Source organism: Pteropus vampyrus, unplaced genomic scaffold (assembly GCF_000151845.1).
Source record: "Pteropus vampyrus isolate Shadow unplaced genomic scaffold, Pvam_2.0 Scaffold26, whole genome shotgun sequence".
Lineage (NCBI taxonomy): Eukaryota > Metazoa > Chordata > Mammalia > Chiroptera > Pteropodidae > Pteropus > Pteropus vampyrus.
In genome coordinates, this window is record NW_011888807.1 from 61,380 (window position 1) to 87,881 (window position 26,502).

The following is a 26,502-nucleotide window of genomic DNA, read 5'->3' on the forward strand; positions in this document are numbered from 1 at the left end:
GTGATGCTGGGCCCCTTGTTAACTTTGCCCTGGACTGCCCTAACAGACCCCTACCTGCCCAGGGCCCTCTTGCAAGCTTTGTGACATCCTACCCAGAGGACAATAGGAAGCAGAAATCCAACTCAAGCTCCATGGGACATGGTTTGGGGTGACATTCTCAAGAGGATAGGACACTCTTTGCTAATTTGTACAAAACAGTAGCATGGATTTGTAGAGGTCTGTAATTGATCATTTTACCTCTTGCTCTTCTTGTCCCAGTTTAATCCTGCTGGAGAGTAGTAGCTCTAAAACACAAATCTGATCACAATATTCTCATCTTGAATGCCATTGGTATAAATACTTTCAGCTTGGAATCTAAAGTGTTCCTTGAGGGTTGTCAGATGGAATGCAGCACAGCTGGTGAAATACAAATTTTTGATAAGCACCAAATAATGTTTTAGTATAATTTTATACCAAATATTGCATGGGACAAACAACAAATGTTATTTGTTGTTTATCTGAAATTCAAATATAACTGAGTGTCCTGAATTTTTATTTGCTAGATCTTCACCCATACTCTTGTTCCAATATACTTGCCCTAAGTTTTAAACAATTTTATCATTTAGTGTTCTCAAACAGGGCCCCATGCCTGACTGCTTATCTCAACTCTGTACATTTATTCTGCCTCTCACTCTGCCCGGAATGTCCTTCTTACATGTTTTTGTTGTTGTTGTTGTTGTTGTTGTTTTTCTGTCAAAATCCTGCCATCTCTCAATGGCCAGAGCCTTTACTGATGACTGCAGGCAGACATGGTCTTTCTCATTTCTGAACCACATGGCACTTTGTCTCTCTCCTAAGTGACCTTGCTTCTTCTAATTTATGTTTAGATATGGGGTGAGTTAGTAGCCTGTCTTGTCTCTTCTAGTAGAATGTGAGTTCCTTAAGAAAAGTAATCAGTACAGTGTCGTGCACATAGTTTGTGCTTAATACATAAATAACAATACAATTGTTAAATCACCAGCGTTTAATCTACTATGTTTTTAATAATTGTATTTTTGTTACTCACTGAAAACAATTCATTGCTGATTAAGACCCTTTTACTTTTACACGACAAATGTAAAAGGGTCTTAATCAGCAATGAATTGTTTTCAGTGAGTAACAAAAATACGATATTCAACATTAGAGGTTGAATAGCATAGAAATGTCAATTGTGATTAGGCAATTCTCATGAGAGATAACAATCATAACTTGGAATGTGTAATGGGTTAAAAATACTATTCTATCTTTCCATCTGATTTTGTGTGGAGAGAGAGTAAGACTATTATAAAGCTATTCAAGGACATTTTAACTCTCATGGAAGAAGAAGTATTATTGTATTTTCTTCTCCCCTTCTGTCTCCCTCCTTCTTTCCTTACCTCCATACTTCTCACTTGGTCCCTCTGCATGGAATATACCATTCATAACCAATGTATTAAGTAATGGGTTCGTTTGCCAGGAAACAGTTGTGGCAGAGAAAGGCAACTAAAGCTTTCACTCATAAAGAAAAATGTCTTCTAACAGAGGATATGCCATATACCTAGAAAAGTAAGCACTTAGGAGCAGTTCATTTAACCATCATAGAGATTATCAGAGTTTCTCGGCACTAGAATCTGGTGCTACCTTTGTGGGATACAGTTGTTAGTTTCTGGCCATAACTGTGTTGGGATATCTAGCCTATTTTCCTTTCCTTCACATTCCTTCACACTGAATATTTTCTTTCTTCCTAGGCTTACAGGGAAAATGTTTGTACTCATTTAAAGGTGAATGTAGATACATAAGCCTTCAAAAGAGCTATACCCACAACCGAAGGGAGCAAACTGACTCAACCTTTCTATAAGTGATGCCTACATGCCCAACTGTTATTACACTGGTCAACAAACCTCTCCATTGTGTTTGGGGGGAAAAATGGCCAATGAAGCACAAAAATAACTCTCCCCAGACTGAATAATTCTTAGGACCCCATATGTGTCCTTAAGAGTTAATATGGTGAAACCACAAGGGCTCAGGAGAGCCAAGTCTCATGGGCCAGACTAAATATTGTCTTATAACACTTTCCTAACTATGCATAGCAGTATTGGTATGTGGTAAGATAATGTTCTAATCCCAATACAGGACCTTTCTTTGACTAAATGGTCACTCAATATAATTCAAAACTCCTTTATTGAGATGTTAACTTTAATATGTTTGAAAGGAATGCTATTTGTCAAGATTAATGTATTTCTAAGGGGCAGCTCCAGACATAGTGTGTTTAATGTAGCTGTAATACTCCTTGACTCCAAGTTCTATTGCTTGGGGAATATACTTTCAGTTTCCTCATCCTTTACTCCTTGTACTTAACAATCTCTCCTCCCACTCTCTATTTCTTTCTTTCTTCCTTTTCTTTCTTTTTTTCCCATTATTTTACATAAGGAACATCTAGTATGCTGGTTTCAAAATAAATAAAGCTATAGTAAATTAGTTGGACTAGGCACCCTTTTAAAGAAAATAGCTGATAATTTATTGCTGTCTGGCAAATATAGATAATACAATTACCTTTTATAGCCCAAGAGTCATCAATTTAAAAGACACGACAAGACCTATCTGGTATGTAAACTAGTGTTTGTTCTAAACCATTATTTTGTCTGTTAAGTTCCATGTTACTGTCCATTGAAAAAAATGAAGTTGTATTTTCCATATCATAAAAAACCAGTAAGAGAAGACATTTTAAAATTTTGAACTCATGAAGTAAGCTACGAAATAGGAACATTAGTTTAGGATTCATTCAATTTTACCAGTGAAATCTAGAAGAGAAGAAGACTTTTGGCCTATTGAAAAGCACAAAGTACCTTCATGCTTCCTGACATAATTCTACACTCAATTTTATAGCGTCTTCTCTCAGAGATGCTCCATCTGTAGAGACTGGTTTATAATCTTAAAAACAAGAGGAATTTCCCTTTACAGAATGAGAGGCAGCACGTTTGCATGTAAAAAGCATAGGTTCTATACCCAGAGAGAAAGGTTTCAATCCTGCTCCTGAAGAAACTCAGGCTAATTACTTAGCCACTCTCAGCTCATCTTTCTTTTCTGCAACATGTGGCAAATAATATTTATCTAGGTTTGTGCTGAATAAACATTTCATAAAGGCAATCAAATTTTCTTTAATAATCTTGGCCTCAGCTACACGAACATCTGTAATGTTAATCAAAATTTCACATCTCTATATTTATGTGGCAAGGAATGCGAACAGCGTCCACCAATATGCAAATCCTTGATATTACCACTCTTAGGGAAACCTGAAACTCAGCGAGATGGTAGCCTGCTTCTAATGGTAAGAGCTAGGATAGCATTTAGGTTTCTTTTTCTAGAGTTAAATCAGTGTGAAGGTGAGATCCAGGCCCTCCGTAGTTACTGTCAAGTTGTCAGATTGTGTTGGTCTTTATCATACAAACAGGAAAACTTCATTTGAAATTGAATAGCTCTACAGAGTTGTCATTGTCTGTCATTGTCATTTCCCTCAAACGAGAACCTTGCAGAGTTATTGTAGAAAGGGCAGAAATATGTTGGTGAAAGCTGTCCACACGCTGCGTCTGTACATTTAGGAGTAAATCACCGTGCTCTTCCTGCTGTTCTGGACTCTGTCTGTTGACATTAAAATGTCCTCACAACTTATAAAAATCATTAAGGATTCCATTTGCACTTCCCTAGTGGGAAGTTAAGAAATAAAACCATGCCAGCCAGTGTACATTTCAAATATTTACAATACTATACTTTCTCTCTAGGCAGTACTTTGGCAGTATCCCTCTGAGAAATTAGTGTAGACACAGAATAGCCTTCCCCAAAGCTGGCATTTTATTAAGGAAATCTCAGAGTCACTTCTTCTTACTCCATTGTCCCCCAGAGCCCTGATCTCTTACTTCTGATGCTCATGCCAGAGAATAAAGAAGGAAAAGAAAAAGAAAAACAGAAAAGAGAAGACGAAGGTAGTGGGAAGGGAGAGAAAGGGAAGAGAAAAAAAGGGAGAGAGTGGAAAACAAGGGCAAAGGAGGAGAGGGGAAGTTACAAAAGTAACCTCAACTGGCATTCGGGAGTCATTTAGTACACATTTACACTGGACTGAGCCTCCACTATCACACTTCCATTCTGAATTTCAGTTGAACTGGAGTTCAGTGATAAGGGACAAAGTATAGCAATAATGATGGCTTATAAGTATTCTATTGAGAATAGCTGTCATTAATTCTATAAAGATCACTCTTCAATGAATGAAAGACTTAAAGGGAGACACTGAGATAATTTCCTAACAGTGAAAGTTGTAAAGTGATGAGAAAGGGCAATGAAAATAATTTTGGAATTTCTTTCCTAGGAGACTATTTTAAAATTGAATATGTTTTTACCTTTCTGGGATGGTTAGAAGAGGCCCATCTCAGGGAGAGAAGCACTGAGTCCCAAAAGTCATGTCTGATTCTGTGATGTCTTTAGATGGAAGGAAAGAAACGTTATGGACAATGGGGGTGAGGGCAAGAAAAAGAGGTAGAAAGAGAAATCCAAGGGGAGCTTCTTGCTTAGGCTGAAGATGTGAACTGGGTGAATATGCAGAGCTTCCCTACCGCCCACCACCCTTTGATCACCAGATTGATGTTGTTCTAGATATTGATATTGATATTGACATTGAAATGTGTCCCCTGGTGTAATCCAGCACCAGATTCTGGAACTGAATGGTCATGTCACTGATCTTGTCACCATTCTCAAATGGCAGGAATCACCACGGTGCTGACCATGTCCACGATCATCTCTGGCATGAGCGCCTCCATGCCCCAGGTGTCCTACATCAAGGCTGTGGATGTGTACCTTTGGGTCAGCTCCCTCTTTGTGTTCCTGTCAATCATTGAGTATGCAGCCGTGAACTACCTCACCACAGTGGAAGAACGGAAACAATTCAGGAAGACAGGAAAGGTACTACATTGCTTTGATTATCAGATGCCTTTTGGAATGTGAAAATGATTATCCTCATCTATAATCCTCTCCTGACAGCGTTGTCAGCCCTTGTATTAAGTACATATGTCTTAGCAAGATGCAAGTTTACATGATAGTGACATTTTAATATTGAACTTTATTCTCTGTGTTGGCTGGTTTCCTAAGCATCTTCATTTACCTTCAACAGGCGTTTTTGTGTGTTTATGTGAGGAATTCTGTGTGCTCCTCTCAACCACATCCTTTCAAGTAAATGATGATGATACTAGTAACAGCTAACATTTAATGAGTATTTATTATGTATGTATTGGCATTGTGCTGACCACCTAACATATATTATGTCATTTAATACTCAAAGTAACCCGAAGAGGCTGGTACTTTATCACTTTTATTTTATGGAAGTGAAATAAGAGCAGGTGGATAGTAACTTGACTGAGGCCACACAGCTCAAAAGGAATTAAGATTTGCTTCTGGGTCTCCCTGACTTCAGACTCTCCTGCCAACCAATAAATGATATGTTTTTCTTCACCAAGAGCTAGGATTATTTCTCTCTTCCTGTTTCTTGAGAGTCTGGGAGAGTATAAAGGGAAAATCTCCTCACAAGTATACTAGGAACAAGGTGCTTTCTAGGTTTTAAATGTTCTTACACAGTTTTTGTGATATTTCATTATAAATGCCAATAGATTGATCTTTACCTGCTTCATATCACAAATAATTGGGGCATTAGTTCCTTGTTATTATAACTGACCTACAATATTGTATTTCAGAAAGCTAACTGATCAAATTAATTCATTTGCTAGCATACACTTGGGACTATATATGTATACATAGACATATACTCACATATGCAAATAATTTTAATGTAATATTTTCACATTGGTTTAAAAAATTCTTATATGAGCATTTATACACACCCAAAACATTATTTTATATTTTTTATACTTCCAATGAGGACATTTCATACTTTTAAGAATGTTTTTATAGCCTCTCCTCCAACTGAACCCTCATACAGCTTCCTAATGTAGGCCTTGCAGAAATTATTATCTCTATTTTTAAAATGAAGAAACAGAGTTTTAGTGCAGTAAAGTGATTTTTCAAAAGATTCACAGCCAACAGAGCTGCAACTGCAGTTCAGTTCTCCTGCAATGCTAATTTCATTCTTTTATTTTATATCCTTTGAGTCAAAGCTGTAATAGGAGCTGATTTAGCTTTATTGCAGATGCTTCAATTTCTTTTGTTGACAGTATATGACAAATGTCCCTGTCACATACATACACCACAGTGGCTACTCTGCAGGTATGAGAAAACCATAAGCTTATAGACAAGTGTGCAGTAACAGGTATGTATGCATCACTTGGGACTAGTCACTTTTTATCCAGTAGATCTGGGATGGGATCTGAGAGTCTGCATTTCTAACACACCCCAGATGCTGCTGATCTATTTCCCACACTGTGAATACTAATGATTTAGATCATCTATGAAGTGAAAGGTGACAAGAAAAAAATGTGAGACAAGTGAAAGGATTTGTTGTTCCTGTTTTGTTTTGTTTCTATATGAGGAGTGGTTAACCCAAGAAAGAGGCACTGAAGTAATTTGGGCCCACCTCTATCTAGTCATTTGACTTTAAAATATCTATGTCTCTTTGCCCCCACCTGTTCACAATACACATGTGTTAACCCTACCTCAATTGTTTAATTTGATGGGGTTGTACACAATCTTCTTGTGTACCACTGAGAAGAGATTCTTTTGGGTTAACGAGCATCATCTATTTTGAAAATTATTTTTTGTTTTTAATTGTGGTAAATACAAATAACATAGAACTTATCATCTTAATAATTAAGTGTACAGTTAAGTACTGTTAAGTTTATTCACATTGTTGTACAACCAGTCTCCAGAAATTTTTCATCTTGCAAAACTGAGATTCTGTACCCATTAAACTCCCCCATTTCTCCCTTCCCCCAGCTTCTGGAAACCACCATTCTAAGCATCCTCCTTTAGGGTGCAATTATCTTAAAGATATATCCTACCTGACATTTATATAGTTATGGGACAAAATGAAAGAGCACAAGATTTGGAGTCAGAAGTGATGACAAATCTAACTCTACCACTTTCTAGCTTTGTTTCCAGGCTATTTCTCCTAATCTTCATTCTGCATTTGCAAAATGGTGGAATTTCTTCCCTTTTTTACCTCACAGGACTGTTGTGAAGATCGAATTACATAATAAGTCTGAGATTTTCACAAACTATAAAGTTTAAAATTGTGGATATATGTTAAATTCTTATTGTGGTTAGTGCTCAGAGCATATGGTGTAAAGGTGTACCTAAACTCAAGCAGTTTGTCACTTGGGGTGTTCTATTCAAAAACAAAACTGTGGTCATCCTTAGGTAGTTTTATTTACTTGCAGCAAGTAAAGAAGACAGGGGATTCACATCCAAAGCTCTGTCTCCCTGAAGGGAGTCTTAGCCACTGTTTATATGCACTATTTGGTCAATTACATGTTGCTTTCTTCTTTTGAAGTTGGTTGGTCACACTTATCTGGTTGGGTTCCAGGCACCCTCATCCTGCTTATAGTTGTGTCTGCAAAGTACTGTACTACATTTTAACATTTAGCAAGAATAGCATTTAGTAAGAACCACCCAGACCTTGAGACCCTTGTCCTGTCTAACAAAGGAATAGGAGTTTTAATAGAGAGAGTGGGAACGGGCTGTCTGAGATGAGAGCTCTTTCAAGGCATAGGATGCCCTAGTGAGGGGCAGGATAAAAGCGTAAGACAGTGGGTTTGGGGTTAATCAATGATACCTCTCTCCTCAGAATTAGGAAACCAGTTTTAGAGAGAAGAGAGTTGTACGATCTAGACAGATGGATATGATGATGTCACCTTTGTTATTGATAAAGCAGTTTGGAGAAAGCAGCTTAGTTAGATCTGAGAGCAGGAGGCTTCATTAATACTCCATCACCAAATTAAAAGTACTTATTCTCTTGGTTGCTGGTGAAGCTAGACAATTCAGGACTCTCCTTGTAGAAACAGTTTCCTTTTACCTTATTTCAGAGATCAAACCTAGACTCTGATGTGGATTACTGAGTGAGGACTCGAAAAAGATTGAGTCACCCATGCCAGTTTCTTCTCCCAAATCCCTAGGGGTGGAGTGATTGAGGGTTAGTGAGAAAGGCCAGGAATGTTAAGCTCATGTAGTTCCTATGAAATCATGAAGTTAAGCAAAGCTCATTTCCTGACACCACACACGTCCCAACTACCCACCAGATACCAAGAGCTGGGAGAACGGCAAGGGCGGTGGAAAACTTATCCCTAGTGTTGACCTTTGTCCAAGAAGGAGAAAGGAAGCTATTTTTTTTTCTTATTCCTTCATCCGAATGTTTTCCTAATTCCAGGATTTAGGAGTTAGTCTAAAATGGTCAAATTTATAGTTAAAATATAATATGTCTTTATTATGTGCTTATGTATAGGCAAAAGTGAAAAATTAAAAAAACACTTCTAAAACTGTTTCTACTGGAACAACCAACTTTTAAACATGTGGAAATGAAGAGGAATTTTCACTCAAAAAGCTAATCAGCTCTTTGTTCTGCTTTTGTAGATATGCTTTCTACATAGGCTGTACTTGAAATTAACTAAAGACTCATCTTCCCTTTTGCTTGTTCTGTCTAAGCAACAAATGTAACTGCCTGTACCCTCTAGCAACTAAAACACACTTTGTAACTCTTTGTAACTGCCTGCAACCCATAGCAACTCTGCACTTTGTAACTCTTTATAACTGCCTGCAACCCATAGCAACTCCCATGCTTTGTAACCATCTGATGACAAATTAACCAATCAGCTCATGCCAAATAAATTTTACATAAGCAACGTTGCAACTGAGCTCCAGGCCCAGATCTTCAGAGGCCTAGTTCTTCTGGGACCACTGGTGTAATAAACCTGAGTTCTCCAACTCTCCAAGTACTGCTTGGTTTCTTGCCAGTCTGATTTTTGCAACTTTTCTGCAACAGAAATTAGCAGCCTACTGGTAAAATTGTATATTGCAAGATTTAGTCAATTATATAGATAATCCTCAATTATAATGAAAAAAGAAAATGGCCCCTTGCTCTCCACAGAAGATTATGTCTTCTTCAAAAAATTAATGACATTTTTGTTAGGATTAAAAAGTGATTGTTCAGTGGGATTGTTACCGTTGGGGTGATCTAAAACCCATCAGTGCCCCAGAAGCACTGAGGGGTCCTCAGTTCTTTTTATTGGTACAGTAAAGACTAACTAATCAAGGAGATTTAGGAAGAGTAAGGTTTATTGAAAGTACATTTCAAGAAAGAAATGGGCTATGCAAGAGAAGGCTGCAGCAGCCTGGCGGGGGGGAGTGGGGAAGTATGATTAAAGTACACTGCAGGGAGGGGCAGGTTATAGTGAAGAGGGCTATAACCCTGTGGAGTGGGGAGGTCTGTATTATATTAGGGCAATGATGGGAGGTACAAGGGTAGTGCTAGATGACTGGCATGAAGGTCATTTTGATTGACATTTGGCCGTTATATAACCCTTTTGTCTACTGTACATGTGCTTACCCAGAATTCAGTCTGTTACAATTAAATTCATGAACTTCCAGGCATAGGCATGATATTATAATGATAGTATAATGAGGCCAGATCACAGGAGGTTAGTGTAGCACTGATTGCACATGCACTTGTGGCTGAATTAAACCAGCTACTAATTTATGGCTCTTCATTCCTTTGAACCTCAGGATGTAGAGATAACTTATAACCATAAAATGGAGGTTCTAGAAAGGTCCTAAGGGAGGTCTCTGGGAAGGGCCTTCATTCCCTAGTTGCCCATATCTACTTAACTACCTAACAGGATGACTCAGCAGTATTCTGGGTGGCTAGAGAAACTAACTACTAAAGAGAGACTGTACATAGTTATTCTATCTTCAACCCCAGAGTTAAATATATTGTTAGTGTTATTATTGGCTACCTAAGGTTATTCAGCCTTGATCTCATTTCATGTTTATTTTGCCCATTTTCATTTTACTATGAAAGTTTCTACAATTAAAACAAAAAGGTACAACATAACTGATTAATTTACAGACTACACAGAATAGTCTCCATGTTTTTTATTTAATTTTAAAATTTATTTTAATTTTTTGGCTGAATATAAAAGGTATATATTTTTTTTTCAATTACAGTTGGCATTCATTAGTTTCAGGTGTACAGCATAGTGGTTAGACATTTATATAACTTACAAAGTGATCCCCCCAATAATTCGAGTACCCACCTGGCACCATATGTAGACTATATTCCCTATGCTGTACTTCACATCCCTGTGATATTTTGTAACTGCCAATTTGTACTACTTAACACCTTTACCTTTTTTACCCAGCTCCCCAACCCCTTTCCCATCTGGCAACCATCAGTTTGTTTTCTGTATCTATGAGTTTGTTTCAGTTTTTTTTGTTGGTTTATTTTGTTTTTTTTTTTAGCTTTCATATATAACTGAAATCATCTAGTGTTTGTCTTTCTCTGTCTGAATTATTTCTATACTTCATGTCTTTTGAATTCAGTAAAATATTGGGTTTTTAAATCACTATGAACCAAATAAACATTTTTGGCAGAATGTACTTTGCTGCCTCCATTTTGAATTCTGAATAATTTTATCCAGGAGTAGCTGTTCATATTTGTTCATTTTTTAACTTCCCTATAGATCAAGAAGTGATTTGGTTTTCTCAGAAAGTAATTAGTGACAGCTGCTTCGTAGACACTGCTTTGTACCAACGATAACCGCTATCTCCCTCAGAGTAAAACATTAAAGAGAAACGGTAGTTTAGATTCAATCAAGCACTGGAGCCAGAGAGCATTGTTAATTCACTCCTTCCAAAAAATAGGCCAATTTTAAGTTGTTTAATTGGGTTGTGTTAGTATCATTTATCGGTACTTCACAGCAAAAAATGGGAAAGCTTGGCCAATTTGCATTTTATAAGAGTAGCTAAAATCATTCCATACCCCCACCTGAAATTTAAGCATAAATGGATCACCAGATGATATTGTTCTGTTTTTGGACAAAAACAAAAAAACAAAAAAACAACAACAAAAAAAAACCCCACACTTACTGGGCATACTGTTCTGTTTTCTCTAAAGAAGAAAAATACATTGAAAAGCAAGTCCAATTGGCTTATACTGCTCTTCTGATAAATCATGTTCAATTTCAACTCACAAACTTATGCCAAACATTTCATACTACTCAGAAACAAAGAGGAAAACCTGAAACTGTTTATTTCTGGGGGAACATGCATTGAGTGTAACAGTCTATCAGGCCAAGACTAAATTAGAAAACATTGATACTATAGTTTTGTAACATTTATTTCTATAATGCTCAAAAACCTCTATGGAAATAATTATAAACCTTGCCAAATTTCTATTAAAAATGGATCTCCAAGATAATATTTTCCATTTTTATTAAAATTACTTTTAGTCAGATACCAGAAGCAAAACCAGAATTCTATTCTTTGAAATAAGCAAAACATTCTTAGCATTTATCAGAACTATTTTTAAAGCCTGATTGTTTAGATTTGTACTGTAATTCCTATTCATAAAACCATATTCATGACTTACTAATAAAAGCCTTTTTTATCAGATTTCTGGAATGTACAACATTGATGTAGTTCAAGCTATGGCCTTTGATGGCTGTTACCATGACAGCGAGACTGACCTGGACCAGACTTCCATTTCTCTCCACTCAGAAGAGGACTCCATTCGAGGAAGATTCACAGGCAGCCCCAGTGCAGATTCACCTCGGATAAAGAGAAGGAAATCCTTAGGAGGGCACACTGGCAGAATCATTCTGGAGAACAACCATGTCATCGACACCTATTCAAGGATTTTATTTCCCATTGTGTACATTATCTTTAATTTGGTTTACTGGGGTATATATGTGTGAAGAGGAATTCCCGATGTATAAAACTTGTGTTGGAGTCAGCGTATATTCAACAACAACGACAACAAACGACTCTTGACAAAAATTTGGACAGTACTAGAGTGAACTAAACATCAGCCAGTTACATCTTCTGGTCTAAAGAAGATGTGAAAGTTGACTGATTTACATCAGAGTTCAAGGTTGTAGGAGAATTTGACTCCATAAATAAGAGTCACAGTCATGCATATTATGGAAAAATAATTTGTAACTCCTTCATCTGGATCCTCCTTTCTTTTTAAATGTAAATTTCATGTATTTAAGGAATAAAACTAGATTATGACAATAATTCAAGAAGAGTTTGTTCCTTAGTGCTAGCCAAATGCCAAATTACCTAACAGAGATGAATCCTCCTAAGGAAGAACACATCATGTCGGTGTAACCATGGACACTCATACAGCTGAGAGTCCCATGAAGAGCCTCCCTCTGCCATCTCCAATGTTTTATCTTACATCATTAATAAGTTTCATATATTATTTCATATAAAACTGTGAACTTCACTCAGTCTTCCCATCCTAATGTTAATACATCACACACTTCAATAATAGCATCTTATATTTTGTAGTTGAGGTATAGCTTTCATAGTTTTTTGGAGTTATTTAATTAATTACTTTATTCAACCAAATGTTTATTGACCTCCTACATGTGCCATGCATTTTATTAGGTGTTATGTACTAAAAAAAAAATGAATACAAAATGACATTTCTGCCATCAGTGAGTGCACAGCCTAGCAGAAACAGTGAACTGGTAGGTACAATAAATAACAAATGTAATGAATGTTAAATTAGAGGTATATAGACAGTACTCACTTTGCTGTCTGAGTTCTAAAAACGGGATATCAAAAGAGAGTCCACAAAGGGATGTGGACTCTCAATTTATAAATAACCGAAGATGCTTCCAGACATTATTGAGTAAAAAAATTGAATAAAATTTGTATATCCCATAGTAATCTTTAGTAACTTTGGTTGAACCAAGTAAATCAGGTCAAGTGGGTATTAAATAGATGTTTGTTAAGTAGAAAAACCTCCAAAAAAAACCCCCATTCATTTCATAGACTGGTAGTGTGCATGCTTTTGTGTTGGTATTTTGTGGAAAAGATTCCATTTAGAGATAAGCCCTTTGTAGGAAGAATGAAATTTCCTTTCCTATTTTGAATTCTGGGATTGAATTTAGGGAAATAAACAGTGTATTGCTTTCAGCATCTTGCCATTTATTTCACCATAAAGTGAACCAAATGATTTGAATGATTTCTTGCCAGGTGAAGAGACAAATAACTTCCCACTGTTTACCAGTAACAATGTTTTTGATTCTCTCTGTGAATGACGTAGGGTTCTAGAAACTTATCTTCTCCTTGGTTGTAAAAGATTTAAAAGCAAATTCTTATATGAGTTTCCTCATATAAGAATTCTGGGATACTCCATTTTTTCTTAATACTTTTCTAATTCTTTCAAAATTTTCCCCAAATTATGTTTTTCTAGGAAACTGTCCAAAATTGAGCTAATATAGCTTATTCAAAACTTTTTTCCATTTAATTGTATCTAGACCATAAAATTTAAAACTATTTATTTAATAGTGTTTAAGCTTGATTTAAAAGGGATATTATTTTCATAAGATTTTATTTTCAAAATATAGAATAGATTAATATCCTAAGTGGTTCTTTGGGAATTTGTTGCTATTATTTAAGCTGAGTACTAATGTTGGATTAACATTTCTGATTCTGACATACTTTTATATAACTGGTGTTTAAAAAAAAAAAAAATCTATAAATGAACGGAAAAAATCTACATTGTTCCCTTCTTCAAATTCTGGTTCTTCGGACATAGCTGTTTTTGAACTATAACATTTTGAATGTATGATGCTTCCCATGGGCATATTCATTTCACGACTTTAAATCAAATGCTTGGCTGAACACATTTGGCAATCTGGGCTACAAGAACAGGTCACTCTCATACTACACATATATTCAGCACTCCTATTGAGGAGCAATAATGAAAGATTGTTGGCCAATCAAACATGACTGCTTGTTAATGCCTAGAAATGCAGGCATCATGTTCTTCAGTAGTAAATGTCTAACACTGAGAAAGAAAATCTGTTTACTGCTTAAGGGAATTATTAGAGCATTCAGAATGAGCTCCTAGGATTTTAGCCAGTTTCTTCTCAAATCAGTGGCTGGTGAAAACTGTGAGAACAGAGTTATTCTTGTGAGTTTCATTTCTGCTGCTGTGTGGCAAGGGTTCTCATTCAGTTATTTCAAGAAGAATGAAATGCCATTTACATGAGAAATATGTGACAGACAGCATATAATAGTTTCTCATTTTGATTTTCACTTTATTTACTGATGACAATCTGAAACAGAACGTGTGTGATTGTTCACTGTGGGGTAACCCTGGATAAAATGCAAGGATTTCAGAAAATAAGCTGCTTTCTAAGATTAAGAAAAAGCCAACCAGCTCTGTAAACTGCCTAAATATAGAAATGGGCTACTTTATATGTACTGGTCTGGAAAAGCAATGAAGAGAGATATTTTTAATTTAATTTTATTGTTTTTGTTCTGATTATAAAATATAATTTCATTATAAAAATTAAAAATACCAATTGGCAAAAGAATCATCCACTCAGAATTAAAGTTAACATTTTAATGTATATTCTTAGTTTTTCTATGCATACTTTTAATGAAACCATTTTGTATATAATCTATTAATTTAAACTCTTATAACAAACACTGTGCTGGGGATACAGTAACAAAAGATGGTGGTAGTCCCAGACTGTTTTTTTAAGGAGACATTTCCTTTATTTCCTATTGTGTACTATTATAATGTGTTGAAATTAGCAACACAAAGAATATTTAGAGGTAAAATTTTTTTTTGAAAACAAATGAAATTTCTAGCTACATCTAATTTTCAGCATTTCTTTCTTTTGTAAGAATCACTGTTTGCCCCTACTATCTGCCACATCAGGCTCAGTCACTTATCTATCCAGAAGCTCTGGGGTAATAATTATTGTAACTGAAGAAACTTTTTCATTCTCAGTTCATTTTTTTTCCCCCAAAGCAAAGCCTTATAGATATCTGCTGGCATTCCCTTTATATAACAGAAGTTTCAGCATTGTAGAAAACACTTATATTAAAGCAGTTCCATTTATTGAAAACCTGCTTCCTTTCATGACTGTTATTGTCACTACAAGCCATCTTTGTAAGTATAAGAGTAACTGAGATTGCAAATATTTGCATAAAAATTGCTAGAAAATCATCCTTTATGATTATATTGTCTTAATCCTTGCAGGTGGGGTAGTTTTCATGAGTAAGGTCTATCATTTTGTATTGTGCCACTCATAAGCCTGTTGAAATCACACACACATACACACATATACATATAATTTTTTTTAACATGGAGATTAACGGGGAAAAGAATTATATGCAATTCTATAATCATCACTAGAGTCAAAATTCCAATAAAATTAAACAACACCCTCAAGCAATAGAAAGAGGTGGTGAGGAAATTGCCATTTCAACTACAATTCTGTATCTAGTGCTACTGCTATTTCCTGGCAGGGCCTTTGACAAAGCAGTCTGTGTTACATATACTTCACCATATATGCTTTAAAACAATGAAACTGCAAAGCCCTGCTTATTTTCAAAGTCATATAACTTTCCAACAGCATTTTGACTTCCCTAGATTTAACAAAAATCTTGAACTTTGTTTTCCCTCTTTTAAGGAAAAAAAAAGCACTGAGTAATTAAGGAGATGATTTTACCAGGCTATTGCAATAGGAAGGACATTCATTAATGAAGAACTTCTCAAAATAAAGGGAGAAATCCAAAGAGGCAGGTAAGCAAGGGAGTCATATTCACTGAGGAAAGGAAGAGGCGAGTCTTATCTCAGAATATATGAGAACAGGGTGGTCATTTCTCAAGACAAAATAGTGGGGAGATTTCTCCATTCTTGCTGCTTTCCAGAAACACAGGGGCTCAGTTAAAGTTCAATATCATCAGTTGTTTTCCACTTCAATCAGTTAGCTCATAATGCTTTTTTCTTCCACAATGGGGCCAAATGTGGAAGAGAGATTTCACAGTCACTGAGAAAAACAATATTTTTGTTTTCAAAACATTGATACTTAATTTTTTGTAAGAAACATCGAACTACGTTTTATGACCAATCAGGTCATTTGAAGGGTGAGATACTACTTTTAATCTTGGATCAATACAGTATAGAAATTTATTTTCTACAACAGTGTTTCAAAGGCTTCCTAGAAAATTGTGTAGTTAATCACTCTTTGCCTTAGCCAAGTAAAAGTAGATGAAGTTATAATGTCTTTAGCAACTCTCTTTAAACATATTTCCTATTGTGAGGCAATAAGACTTTCTGAAGTTCAGTATTCAAGCCTGGGTCCTTTAAAAGTGACATATAGGTTCTAATCTTTCCAAGACGAAACTGAACAAGGCATCCTTAGAAAGGAAGTGCTGGCAGTCACATTCATTTCTTCTCTTCAGAGAACATTAATGCCAGTGTTTCAAGTGTTTTGTACTTTAAAGAAGTGTTATAAACACAAACGCATGAAATAAATTTTTAGAGCAATCACAACAGCCCAAAATAACTTAAAAAGTTTTGTTAATTAGGTTGTATCTTGAGTGAGATCATATTTAAATTAAATGGCGAATCAGTGTGAAAGGAGGCTTGATCCAGCCCAGTCACCCTCCAAATACATTCAGATGCTGCGAGTCCAGTGTGGAGAAGTACACAGTGTGGGGTATGCACCCCATCCAAACCCTCTCTGCATCTGCATACAAGCCCTCTGCCAGGGGCTGAGGGGAGCCTTGAAAGTGGGGAGAGGGTGGGAGAGAAGTATGGGAAAGAAGACGTCCTACTAGGCAGAAGGCAGACCTGTACGTGTCAAGTTCCAGTACATGCTCCCTTGTTCCAACAGACTTCACTTATAAATTAAAAGATTTCATTAAGAATTTCAAAACACACACATTAAACTCCAAAGGTGAGGCCGTGTGTCACCAGTACACCCTGGTTGGAAAGTTGCAATCTGCTAAGGTTTGCCCTTCAGCTGTTGGTTGGGTAAAATGAATTACAGAAACAAAATGACTGACTTTTAATGGCTCTTTGGAGTAAATAAGTTGGGGACTGGAGAGTAGTTTGCTTCTTGTCCTCTGGAAGAGCTTCTAAACTCAATGGACTAAAAGCAAAAGATGAAAAAATAAAGTACGTTAAGCAGTAAATTAGGAATACCATAGATTCTCGAAACCTCTTGGGCAAAATAATGGGCTATTCTCACTCGGTGACCCTCTTCCTCACTTTCCCGCCTCTTCTTTACAGGCATGACAGGCACTGTGTTTGTCTGAAGAGGTAATTAATACTTTTTGGCTTGCCATGCTGAGAAATCTGGATTATAATGACAAGAGCAGAGGTGTGCTCTTGATCCCCGTGCCCACTCTCAGCCTCCCCAATCCAAATTAGAGTCAAAAGGAAAGCCTTAGGCCTAAATTACTTAAATATAACTGCTTTTGTTCTTTGCTTATACAGCCACAGTAACAAAGAATTTCCAGGAGCCCTTTAAACCAGGATTCTCTCTCCCCACCGGAGCAAAGTGACATAAATTAAAGTTGACATTACAGTACAGAGTAGCAGAGATTGCCCAAAAGAATGCGATGGACCACCAGCTTCCTAAACTTGGGCAGCTCTTTTCTCCTCTCCCGGCTTGTTTCCCCGTTCATTAAAGGAACAGGGTGTCCTAGAACACATCCTCAAATCCAGAGTCTCATCTCACCCCCAACTCAAAAGACAATGCAATCAATTCTTTTCCTTTAACACCAAAGAAAGAAATCTGTGGGCGTGAATTCCGAACACTCCTGGATACTAGGCGCCGGAAGCACCCACTCCCGTGGATCTGGCGTGGTTGGGGGCGGGAGCGTGTACGCACGGCACCGCCCCCAGCCGACACCGCCCCCACCCCCAGCCAACGCCGCCCCGCCCCCAGCCGACGCCGCCCCGCCCCCAGCCGACACCGCCCAGGGGGATCGCGGGCACGTGCAACAAGCCAACCCTGGTGAGTGGAGCGGTCGCGGCCCGCAGTCCAGCGCCGCGGCAGGCGGAGGTCGTGTGCGTCTTCCAAGCGTCCGAGCTCTGGTGCGGGTGGGGCGCACTCGGGCAGGGAGCTCGGGTGCGGCTGGGCCTGGGCCAGCGGGTGCTGGTGGTTGAGGAGCTGGGCACGCGCGCCGACTCGCCGCAGGATTCTGGGCACCAGGGCAGTGTGGACACGCTGGGCCTGAGGCTACCTGGATCCAGGAGTCGGCTCGCGAATGGCCTGGGCACCGAGCGTAGCCCACGTGCTCGGTCGGTGGTCCCGAGACTGCGGAAAGTTTGGAGATCAGGCTGTCTGGGAGCGCCGCCACCACGTGGGCTCTGCTCCCGGTCGTCACGTCGGGCCTAAGAGACAGGCTTTACATCTAGGGAATCTGAGGCCAAGGCGTGGGGAGCGGCGCCTCTCTCGTCGCACCCTGACTTTAAAATTACAGCCTACCCTTCCTGTTCATTTGTCAAAAGGTATTTCTAGAACGGCCGCCCGACAGCTGGGTTGTCCAACAGGTTAATAAGACCAGGTTGTTCACTGTGTTTTCAGGCGGTATAGTCCTGGGAGTCACAGGATCTTAAGTACTCCACTAATTAGCTCTATATTCGATGCCAGGCCTAGATTGCACTGGGTTCATGTTTAAGTGGAGGAGTTGATTTACCCAGCCTCTTCCACCATCTCTTGGATGGATTTTGCTTCTCTGGCCTCATTTTTTGTAATGTAATGATTACTAAAATACATTAATAAGGTACAATTTTTTTTCTCTAAAATAGCACTAAAAAGATAACTGCTAGTCACAGCTTTAGGTCAATAGGAGACCCTGTTTTCCTTTTCTGAATTGATAAAACATTTCTGCGGGTGGAAAAGAACTGTTTTAGGTCAGCCTAGGCAACCTTGTTACAGGCAGTGTGTCATTTCAGATAGTGTGTATGTATTTAATTGAACTGAGTTTGACTATGGTGCTCTGCGTTAGTGCATCTAAAATTTATGTAGAGAACATACTATTTACCAGAAGTGCTAATCCAGTAGGCTTGATCTGGGGCTCAGAAGTTTGTGTCATGTTAACAAGCCTTCCTGGTGACTGCACTGCACTGTAAAACATTGTTCTGGAGATTATGAAGACACATCTCCCTCCCCTTAGGTAATAACCATTGATGGTCGAGGTGCCTTTCAGTTCTGACTATACTTTTGAATACCCAAGGGTCAGCTGACATCAGAATAATCTCCACTGAATAAACCATCTGTTACCCAACTTTGTTTTTGCATGAGGCTTTTGAGACTCTTCTCTAAAATTATATATAAGAGATGAAAAAGGGGAAAAAATTCATTCAGCAAACATTTCTTGATGGGACCTCCTATGTGCCACACTCTGGCTCTGGGAGATGCACATATACCCTTCTCTTCCCTTAACGTGTTATGACTTCTTATCGGTGAATATCACTATAGAAAAAGTTAGGACACTGATATTTGTTGGCTGTGGAATGGGTATCAGTATTGATTTTCTTGTTGTTTTAATCCTTCAAAGTTGTTTAGATTAGTTGATTTTTTTTTTTTTTATCCATGGGCAGTTAGTAAAATATGAGCCATGAATCTTTTCTTTGGACTTAATTATTTTACATTTTAATGCTTATAGTCACCTCAAATTGGACAATTGCTCTTTTACCAATTGAAATACAATTGACATATAACATTATGTTAGTTTTAGGTGTACAACATAATGATTCAGTATTTGTACATATTGTGAAATGGTAACAATTGCTTCTTAACAGCATGCTTTTTTTTTTTTCTCTGTGGCTTTATAAAAATATTTACTCTAATTTCTGTTTGGGTGGTCTGTGGTTTATAGACCGACTTTTGTTGACTGTACTTTTCTAGACAGCATTCTCTTGTTTAATTATCATATTTCTTAGATTCTGAGACATGCTTTTTTACTGTTTCTGAAATTGTGATGCATCTTAAGATTTTTGTACATTCAATTTGGTATGGTATGTCATTTGTTCTTCCCTCTAATCTGAAAAGCTGTTAAAAAGAATCGTTGTCTTACAATGTGGGTAGTGTGAGAATCAGAAAATAGTATATTTTCCCAGTAACCTCCAAGCTAGCTTCCAATTAACTGAGTCTCAGATCATTTCAATGTGCATATAGAAAAACAATAAATGATATAGCTTTTGGTGGTATTAAGTAGTGAAGTATACATTCTAACAAAAGCATTTGTTAGAATGTGTTGGGGTTTATTTTTTAGTGATTGTAGATAGGAAGAATGCTTTAAGTGATTTTATTTTTGGCCTAAGTATTCTGTGCACTTTAATCACACTTCCTGCAAATGTGTTTAATGTACTGTATTTGTATATGGTGCTTAAAACAAGCCTTTCACTTGCATACTCCTGCTGCTCCCATCCCTTAAATTTTAAACTGACCAATATGAGTGATAAGAAATGTGTGGCTGAATATGAAGTTATTTTTTCATCATATAGTACTTTTAATGATACAAGCCTTCTGAACTAGTCTGTGCTTTTAAAAATTAAATATGAGTAAAGGGTAGGGGTTCCTAAAACCATCCCTAGGTTCAGTGATTTGCTAAGACTCAGCTGATTGATTACAGCAGAAGGAGACCAACTGCTTAATTGCTGCAGCAACTACACAGGCACCAACCAGGAAAGTTCATTAGATACTCAATGCCCAGGTGTTTTTTTTTTTTAATTAAATTTTTTTTTAATCAAGGGCTGGTCACCTAGACACCCTCTGCTTGGCACTACCAAAATTCCAGACTCCCAGAAGGAAATTGGATGTTCAGTATAAATTACATTGCTTTCATAGCTTATGAATAATGAGTCACTCTTATTTAATGATGGTGGGAACGCTCCAAAAATCGAAGTTCCCAGATGTCAGCCATAAGCTGGCCTTTCAGAGGATAGCAGGTAACTTTTATGCACAAGCAGTGCTCTTTGCTAATCTGCTTTCATATTTGGGTTCCAAGTACTAACAGTACTTTGTCTCCCCGAAGCCATGATTCTTAAGGTGACAAATGAAAACTTAAAAGGAATGTGAAACATTTTCAGAAAATTTGTGTCTTATTGATGACATCCTAAAACACTAAAGTTTATTTTTTTCTAAGCTTAAGCCCTTACCCCTCCAACGCAAGCTTTTAGTATTGATTTTTATTAGTTTTCCACCATGGTCTTGTGTTTTCCTGCCAAAAGCACTTGATCAGAGCTATTTATGGATACAAATTTAGGAGGTAAAATGAGGCCACTAGGTAGTTTTATATTTTGATGTTCCCACTTCCTAATTTGTTCAATTTATATTTGGATTGTATTTTAAATGTTCATTTATAAATTTGTTGTAATGTAACACGTTCCAGGGTGCTTACTTTCCAGGTTATACCACTAATTCTACTTAGTCCATGGTGTAGTTGAAATACAGCTTAGTTATAATGACAAAGGAGCAGAAAGCAGTATTCTTGAAATTCTGATAGCCCAACAAAATAGGAAACCATAACACCTATAAATGAGTTACTGGTCTCGGGAAAAAATGATCTTTATAAGTACAGGTTTTTATTTTTTATTAAAATTGTTGGGGTGACATTAGTTAATCAAATAAGTTTCAAGTATACCATTCAACAATATGTCATATATTTTGCATTATGTTCACCATCCAAAGTTAAATTTCCTTCCATCACCATATATTTGACCCCCTTTACCTTTATCTACTTCTCCCTTCCCTTATTCCCTCTGGTAACCACTAATCTACTGTTCATGTCTGAGTCTGTTTGTCATGTTTGTTTGTTGCTTTTAGTTTTATATCCCACATATGAGTGAAATCACATGGTTCTCAACTTTTTCTGTCTGACTTATTTTGCTTTGCATGATTATCGCAAGATCCATGCATGTTGTGGCAAATTGCATTATTTCATCTTTTCTTAAGGCTGAATAATATTCTGATGTATATATGTGCCACATCTTCTTATCTAGTGATCTGTCGTAGGACACTTCGATTCTTCCATGTCCTGGCCACTGTGAATAATGCTGCTGTGAACATCAGGGTGCATATATGTTTGCGGATAAACATTTTCAAGTTTTGGGGGTAAATACCCAGAAAAGGGATTGCTCGGTCATATGGTAATTCAATTCTTAGTATTTTGAGGAATCTCCATCATGTTTTCCATAGTGGCTGTACTAATTTACATTCCCATCAGCAGTGCAAGTACACTTTTCCCCCCACAATCTCTCCAACACTTGTTATTACTTGTCCCGTTGATAGCCATTCTGTGGTATCTCATTGTGGTTTTGATTTGCGTTTCCCTAATAGCTAGTGAGGTTGAGCATCTTTTCATGTCTGTTGGCCATTTGTATGTCTTCTTGGGAGAAGTGTCTGTTCAGGTCTCCTGCCCATTTTTTGTTTTTTTATCGTTGAGTTGTATGAGTTCTTTATATATTTTTGAATAGTTAGGCCCTCATTGGAGCCACTGTTTGCAAATATCTTCTCCCATTTGGATGGCTGCCTCTTTGCCTTGTTGGTTTCTTTTGTTGTGTAGAATCTTTTTAGTTTGATATAGTCTCATTCATTTACTTTTGCTTTACTTCCTTTGCCTTTGAAGTCAAATTCATAAAATTCTCACTAACTCCAAGGTCCATGAGTTTAGTACCTGTTTTCTTCTGTGCAGTTAATTGTTTCAGGTCTTCTCTTCAGGTCCTTGATCTGTTTTGAGTTAATTTTGGTGTGTAGTGATAGACAGCCATCTAGTTTCATTGTTTGTATGTGGCTTTCCCATTTTCCCAGCTCCATTTATCGAAGAGGCTTTCCAGAGACTCCTTTAAGAATCTGGTGAAAGCAATGGACTCCACCTCCCCCAATATATTTTAAAATAGAAATTTGCAGTTTCATGAAATTCATATAATTTGAATTACCATTCTTGAATCCCAGACGAGGGCCACCTGTATTATTAGTTGAGGCTTGGGGGCAGTTCTGAGAAGGCTTAAAAGTGCTTGGGAGTGTTGCTCTTCCTGCAACTCAGGTGTGGTCTGTGGACCAGCAGCAGCAATATTGCCTGGGAGCTTGTTAGAAATGCAGAATCTCAGTCTTAGCCTTACCGCAGATCTGGATGCCCAGGTGACGTGTGTGCACATTCAGGATGGAGGAATGCTGTATTAGAGGTTAATGATGTAGAGGTATTTTATTATGTATTGTTATAGTTTGAAAGTTATAGCTTTTTAAAGACTTGGGATAGAATTATCTCTAGCCTTCACTTGCCAGCCTCAAATTAGTTTGGTTTTTTAATGGAAGAGGGATTTCTGATAAAGTAATTTTCAGGAATAAGCTGAGATTTGGAAGTGAGGAGGTTCAGGTGGTTGAGGAAGAGACTTGGGAGTAGGCAGCTTCTTGCTCCAGCCACCAGGTGGCACCATGGCCCAGGGCATGTTGAGTGTGGCTGTGATAAGGAGCCCCTGGCAATGGGCAGCTATTGATAATTCTAGAGGCAAGTTTGTAACTTAGAGTACAGTCTAATTAGATTTGGGACCTGGTGTTGATTGAAGCCAAATTAAAGATTTTTGACTTTGCTATGTCAATGACCACAGGCTAAAACTGTGACTTGGAACTGCTAAGATAGTGGAATTCCTTGATTTTAGATCATTATACTTACTAATAAACAGTGAATTCCACAACTTTTGTGTTCTTGTAAAAGGAAATATGCTTTCCTTTTAATGAATATTTAATCTGAGGCTGAGTCATGTTTTGGAAGAAATGATGTTGGCTTAAGGCTGCATCACATCCTGGAGGAAAAGGCATTGACTTATGAAGAGTTCTCACGAAGGCGTTAATAGTGATGCAATTGTGTGTCTGTGCACGCACCTGTGTCTGTGTGCGCATGATCTTTTAACACCAACATATGTTCTTTGTTCTTTTGGTAGGTTTGCATTTCCTCGCTGCTTTGTCTCGGAGACAGAACGATGCCAAAGAAAGCAAAGCCTGCAGGAACTGGGAAGGAAGAGGGGCCTGGTCCCTGTAAACAGCTGAAGGTGGAGGCAGCTGGGGGACCCTCCACTTTAAACTTCGACAGCCCTAGTGGCCTCTTTGAAAGTTTAATCTCACCCATTAAGACGGAGACTTTTTTCAAGGAATTCTGGGAGCAGAAACCCCTTCTTATTCAGAGAGATGACCCTGCAGTGGCCACATATTACCAGTCCCTGTTCAAGCTATCAGATCTGAAGAGTCTGTGCAGCCGGGGTATGTACTATGGAAGAGACATAAATGTCTGCCGGTGTGTCAATGGGAAGAAGAAGGTTTTAAATAAAGATGGCAAAGTGCACTTTCTTCAGCTGAGAAAAGATTTTGTTCAGAAAAGGGCAACAATTCAGTTTCACCAGCCTCAGAGATTTAAGGTAACAGGTTCTCCCCATTGCAGCATCCTTCTATGTATTAAAGTGCTAACATTTGGCCATAGATCAACTCAGGAATGAACCTGGGGTTTGATGATGATTTGCCTCCTGCCAGCTTGAGAAGAAGTAGCACCTGTTTGGTCTTTAAATGCATTCCAAACTAGGAGATTCTATGTTATCCTTTGGCTAAATTGTTAGAAAATGTCCAACATTCAGGGTGGACATGGGTGTCATTGAACTGCAAAAACTAAATTATATTGCTGGTTAACAAAGTTTATTAAAATAACAGTATGCCTCCAGAGGTATGTTTTGTGGGCTGATTTATATTTTGGTATATGGTAGACATTTCTGTTTGGCCGTCATTATAAGTTAAGACATGATAGCATCAAGGTGGTCATTTTCTTGAGGTTGCCTCCCTTTATTGCCTGCATCTACCTAAGTAGAAGCTTCAGAGCCATGATTGGATCACATACCAGATGTATGTTCAAGAAAAAGATTTCACCCTTATCAACAGCAGCCCACCCGTGTGGCTGTGAGGGTCTGGCCCTGCATCTGCTCCTGGGTTAGCAGTCATATGTGTAGGGTAGCTTCGATTTGCAAGTCTGGAAGACTAACTTTTTATTTTTCTACGTCATTGAATACTTGGTAATTTGCCTCCTCTGTGATCTGTTTTTACATTTATAAAATGCAAACTCAGGAAAACTAATCTGCTTTTGAAGAGGTCTGAGATCTTTACATGACAAGTAGCCCCACACAATTGACAGCCTATTCTGAGTTTTAGTTTTATCCTCATTTAGAATTCTCCTTCTGTGACCCATAGCTGAATCAACATGGCAGCATGGGAGGAGAAGGAGAGCAGTTCATGAGGTTCCGTATTGGAGGGGTAGATTCTGACTATGTTGGTGGCTCCTGGGACTTTGTCATCAGTTACCAATAATATATCTCATGACTGAACTCAAGAGTTGCTTTGTTAGATCCCATTTTGCCTCATCTGATGAATAATCTGGTCTGGTAAATGATTCCTTTTCTAGTCTAAAGGATCCTGAACCTATTCATACTCTGGATAAAGTTTAAGTAGTTTTAGATTTTTCAGTGCAAGTCCTGATTTCAGATATTTCATCTCAAGCAATAATGTGAAGTTGAAATGTCCATGGAATGCCAGCCTTTTGGCTTAGGCACCCAAAAGGAATTTATAAATCACTTGCCAGACTAAGATATGATTTTAATTTAGAAAATATGGACACCATGGTGCTTCTCTCTGAGTCAGTCCTTGACTCTTTACCCGGCCAGAAGCAGATCTTTTTAAAAGAATGGGTTTTAGACACCTAAGAACTATGAACAGAAAAGTTAAGTGAAGTTAATTACATGTAATTTGATTATAGACCAGTAGAAAGTTATTATTTGGCATATATGTGATGTCCTCTGTGGCTGTCATTTCTGTATTTTAGAATCATCTTGAATTTTTCTCTACTTATCTACTTAAGCCCTGCACATTCCTCTTCCCTGATTCCAGGTGATTGAGAATGTATTTCCTTTGCCCTGTGGACTCAGATCTTTGACCATATTTATTAAAGCAGGAAGGATGAGCTTTCTCCATCTAAACTCAGTCCCCAGGCTAGACTAGGATGCACTCTGGTTTTTTTGTTTGTTTGTTTTGTTTTGTTTGGTCTTTCCATGGCCTGTATTGAAAGACCTTTGAGCTGTAGGAACTTACCCTCTTATACTAGAAGTTGGGTTCTAGTATTAGTGGGTCTCACAATATGCACAGCTTATTCTAGTTAATCTGGAAATGAGTTAACCAAGGCTCTATATGTTGTCCTTCACCTGCTTTATGTAATCCATATAATGTCTTGGGTAAGCTTACCAAATACTTACCCATGTGGTAACGTTTGAACCTTCCAAAAGACATTTGAAATATGGCAGTCATTGTGGTCTCTGTGAAAAAACGAGTTCACAGATGTGACTTTTCCACAGCTACTAAGTGAAGACTTCTGACTCCACATTTAAGGCATTTTCCTATTATTAAAGATGTTAATTGAAAGGGAGGACTTTTGGCATGTTTATTTTTGCCTTCCTTTAGGCATATACATGGGCTTTGGTCTTAGCTATGGCATTTGGTT

At 37.7% G+C, this 26,502-nt stretch overlaps 2 protein-coding genes and 1 long non-coding RNA gene across 9 annotated transcripts in view; 2 read left to right on the top strand and 1 right to left on the bottom strand.

The window, feature by feature from the left end:
• Positions 1-12,101, top strand: part of GABRR3 (gamma-aminobutyric acid type A receptor rho3 subunit) — a 47,414-nt gene extending 35,313 nt beyond the window's left edge. The window contains exons 8-9 of the mRNA XM_011356390.2: positions 4,751-4,947; positions 11,595-12,101. Of these exons, the coding sequence (XP_011354692.1) occupies positions 4,751-4,947; positions 11,595-11,897 (500 nt within the window). The 3' untranslated portion in view covers positions 11,898-12,101. The remainder of the gene's footprint in view (positions 1-4,750; positions 4,948-11,594) is intronic.
• Positions 12,102-15,812: 3,711 nt separating this feature from the next.
• Positions 15,813-18,323, bottom strand: LOC111737378. Its single transcript, XR_002779424.1, has 3 exons — positions 18,211-18,323; positions 16,903-17,111; positions 15,813-16,004 (listed from the first exon to the last, which is right to left on the bottom strand). It is a non-coding gene; the product is annotated as an uncharacterized LOC111737378 (long non-coding RNA).
• RIOX2 (ribosomal oxygenase 2) overlaps positions 17,932-26,502 on the top strand; it is a 25,320-nt gene continuing 16,749 nt past the window's right edge. For 4 of the 7 annotated variants that reach the window (XM_023528467.1, XM_011356392.2, XM_023528470.1 and 1 more), the window contains exons 1-2: positions 17,932-17,981; positions 23,915-24,385. In XM_023528467.1, coding sequence (XP_023384235.1) covers positions 23,954-24,385 — 432 coding nt within the window. In that variant the 5' untranslated portion in view covers positions 17,932-17,981; positions 23,915-23,953. Of the gene's footprint in view, positions 18,083-18,344; positions 18,479-23,914; positions 24,386-26,502 lie in introns of those variants that run through there. The other 3 variants (XM_023528468.1, XM_011356393.2, XM_023528469.1) reach the window with 2 other exon arrangements.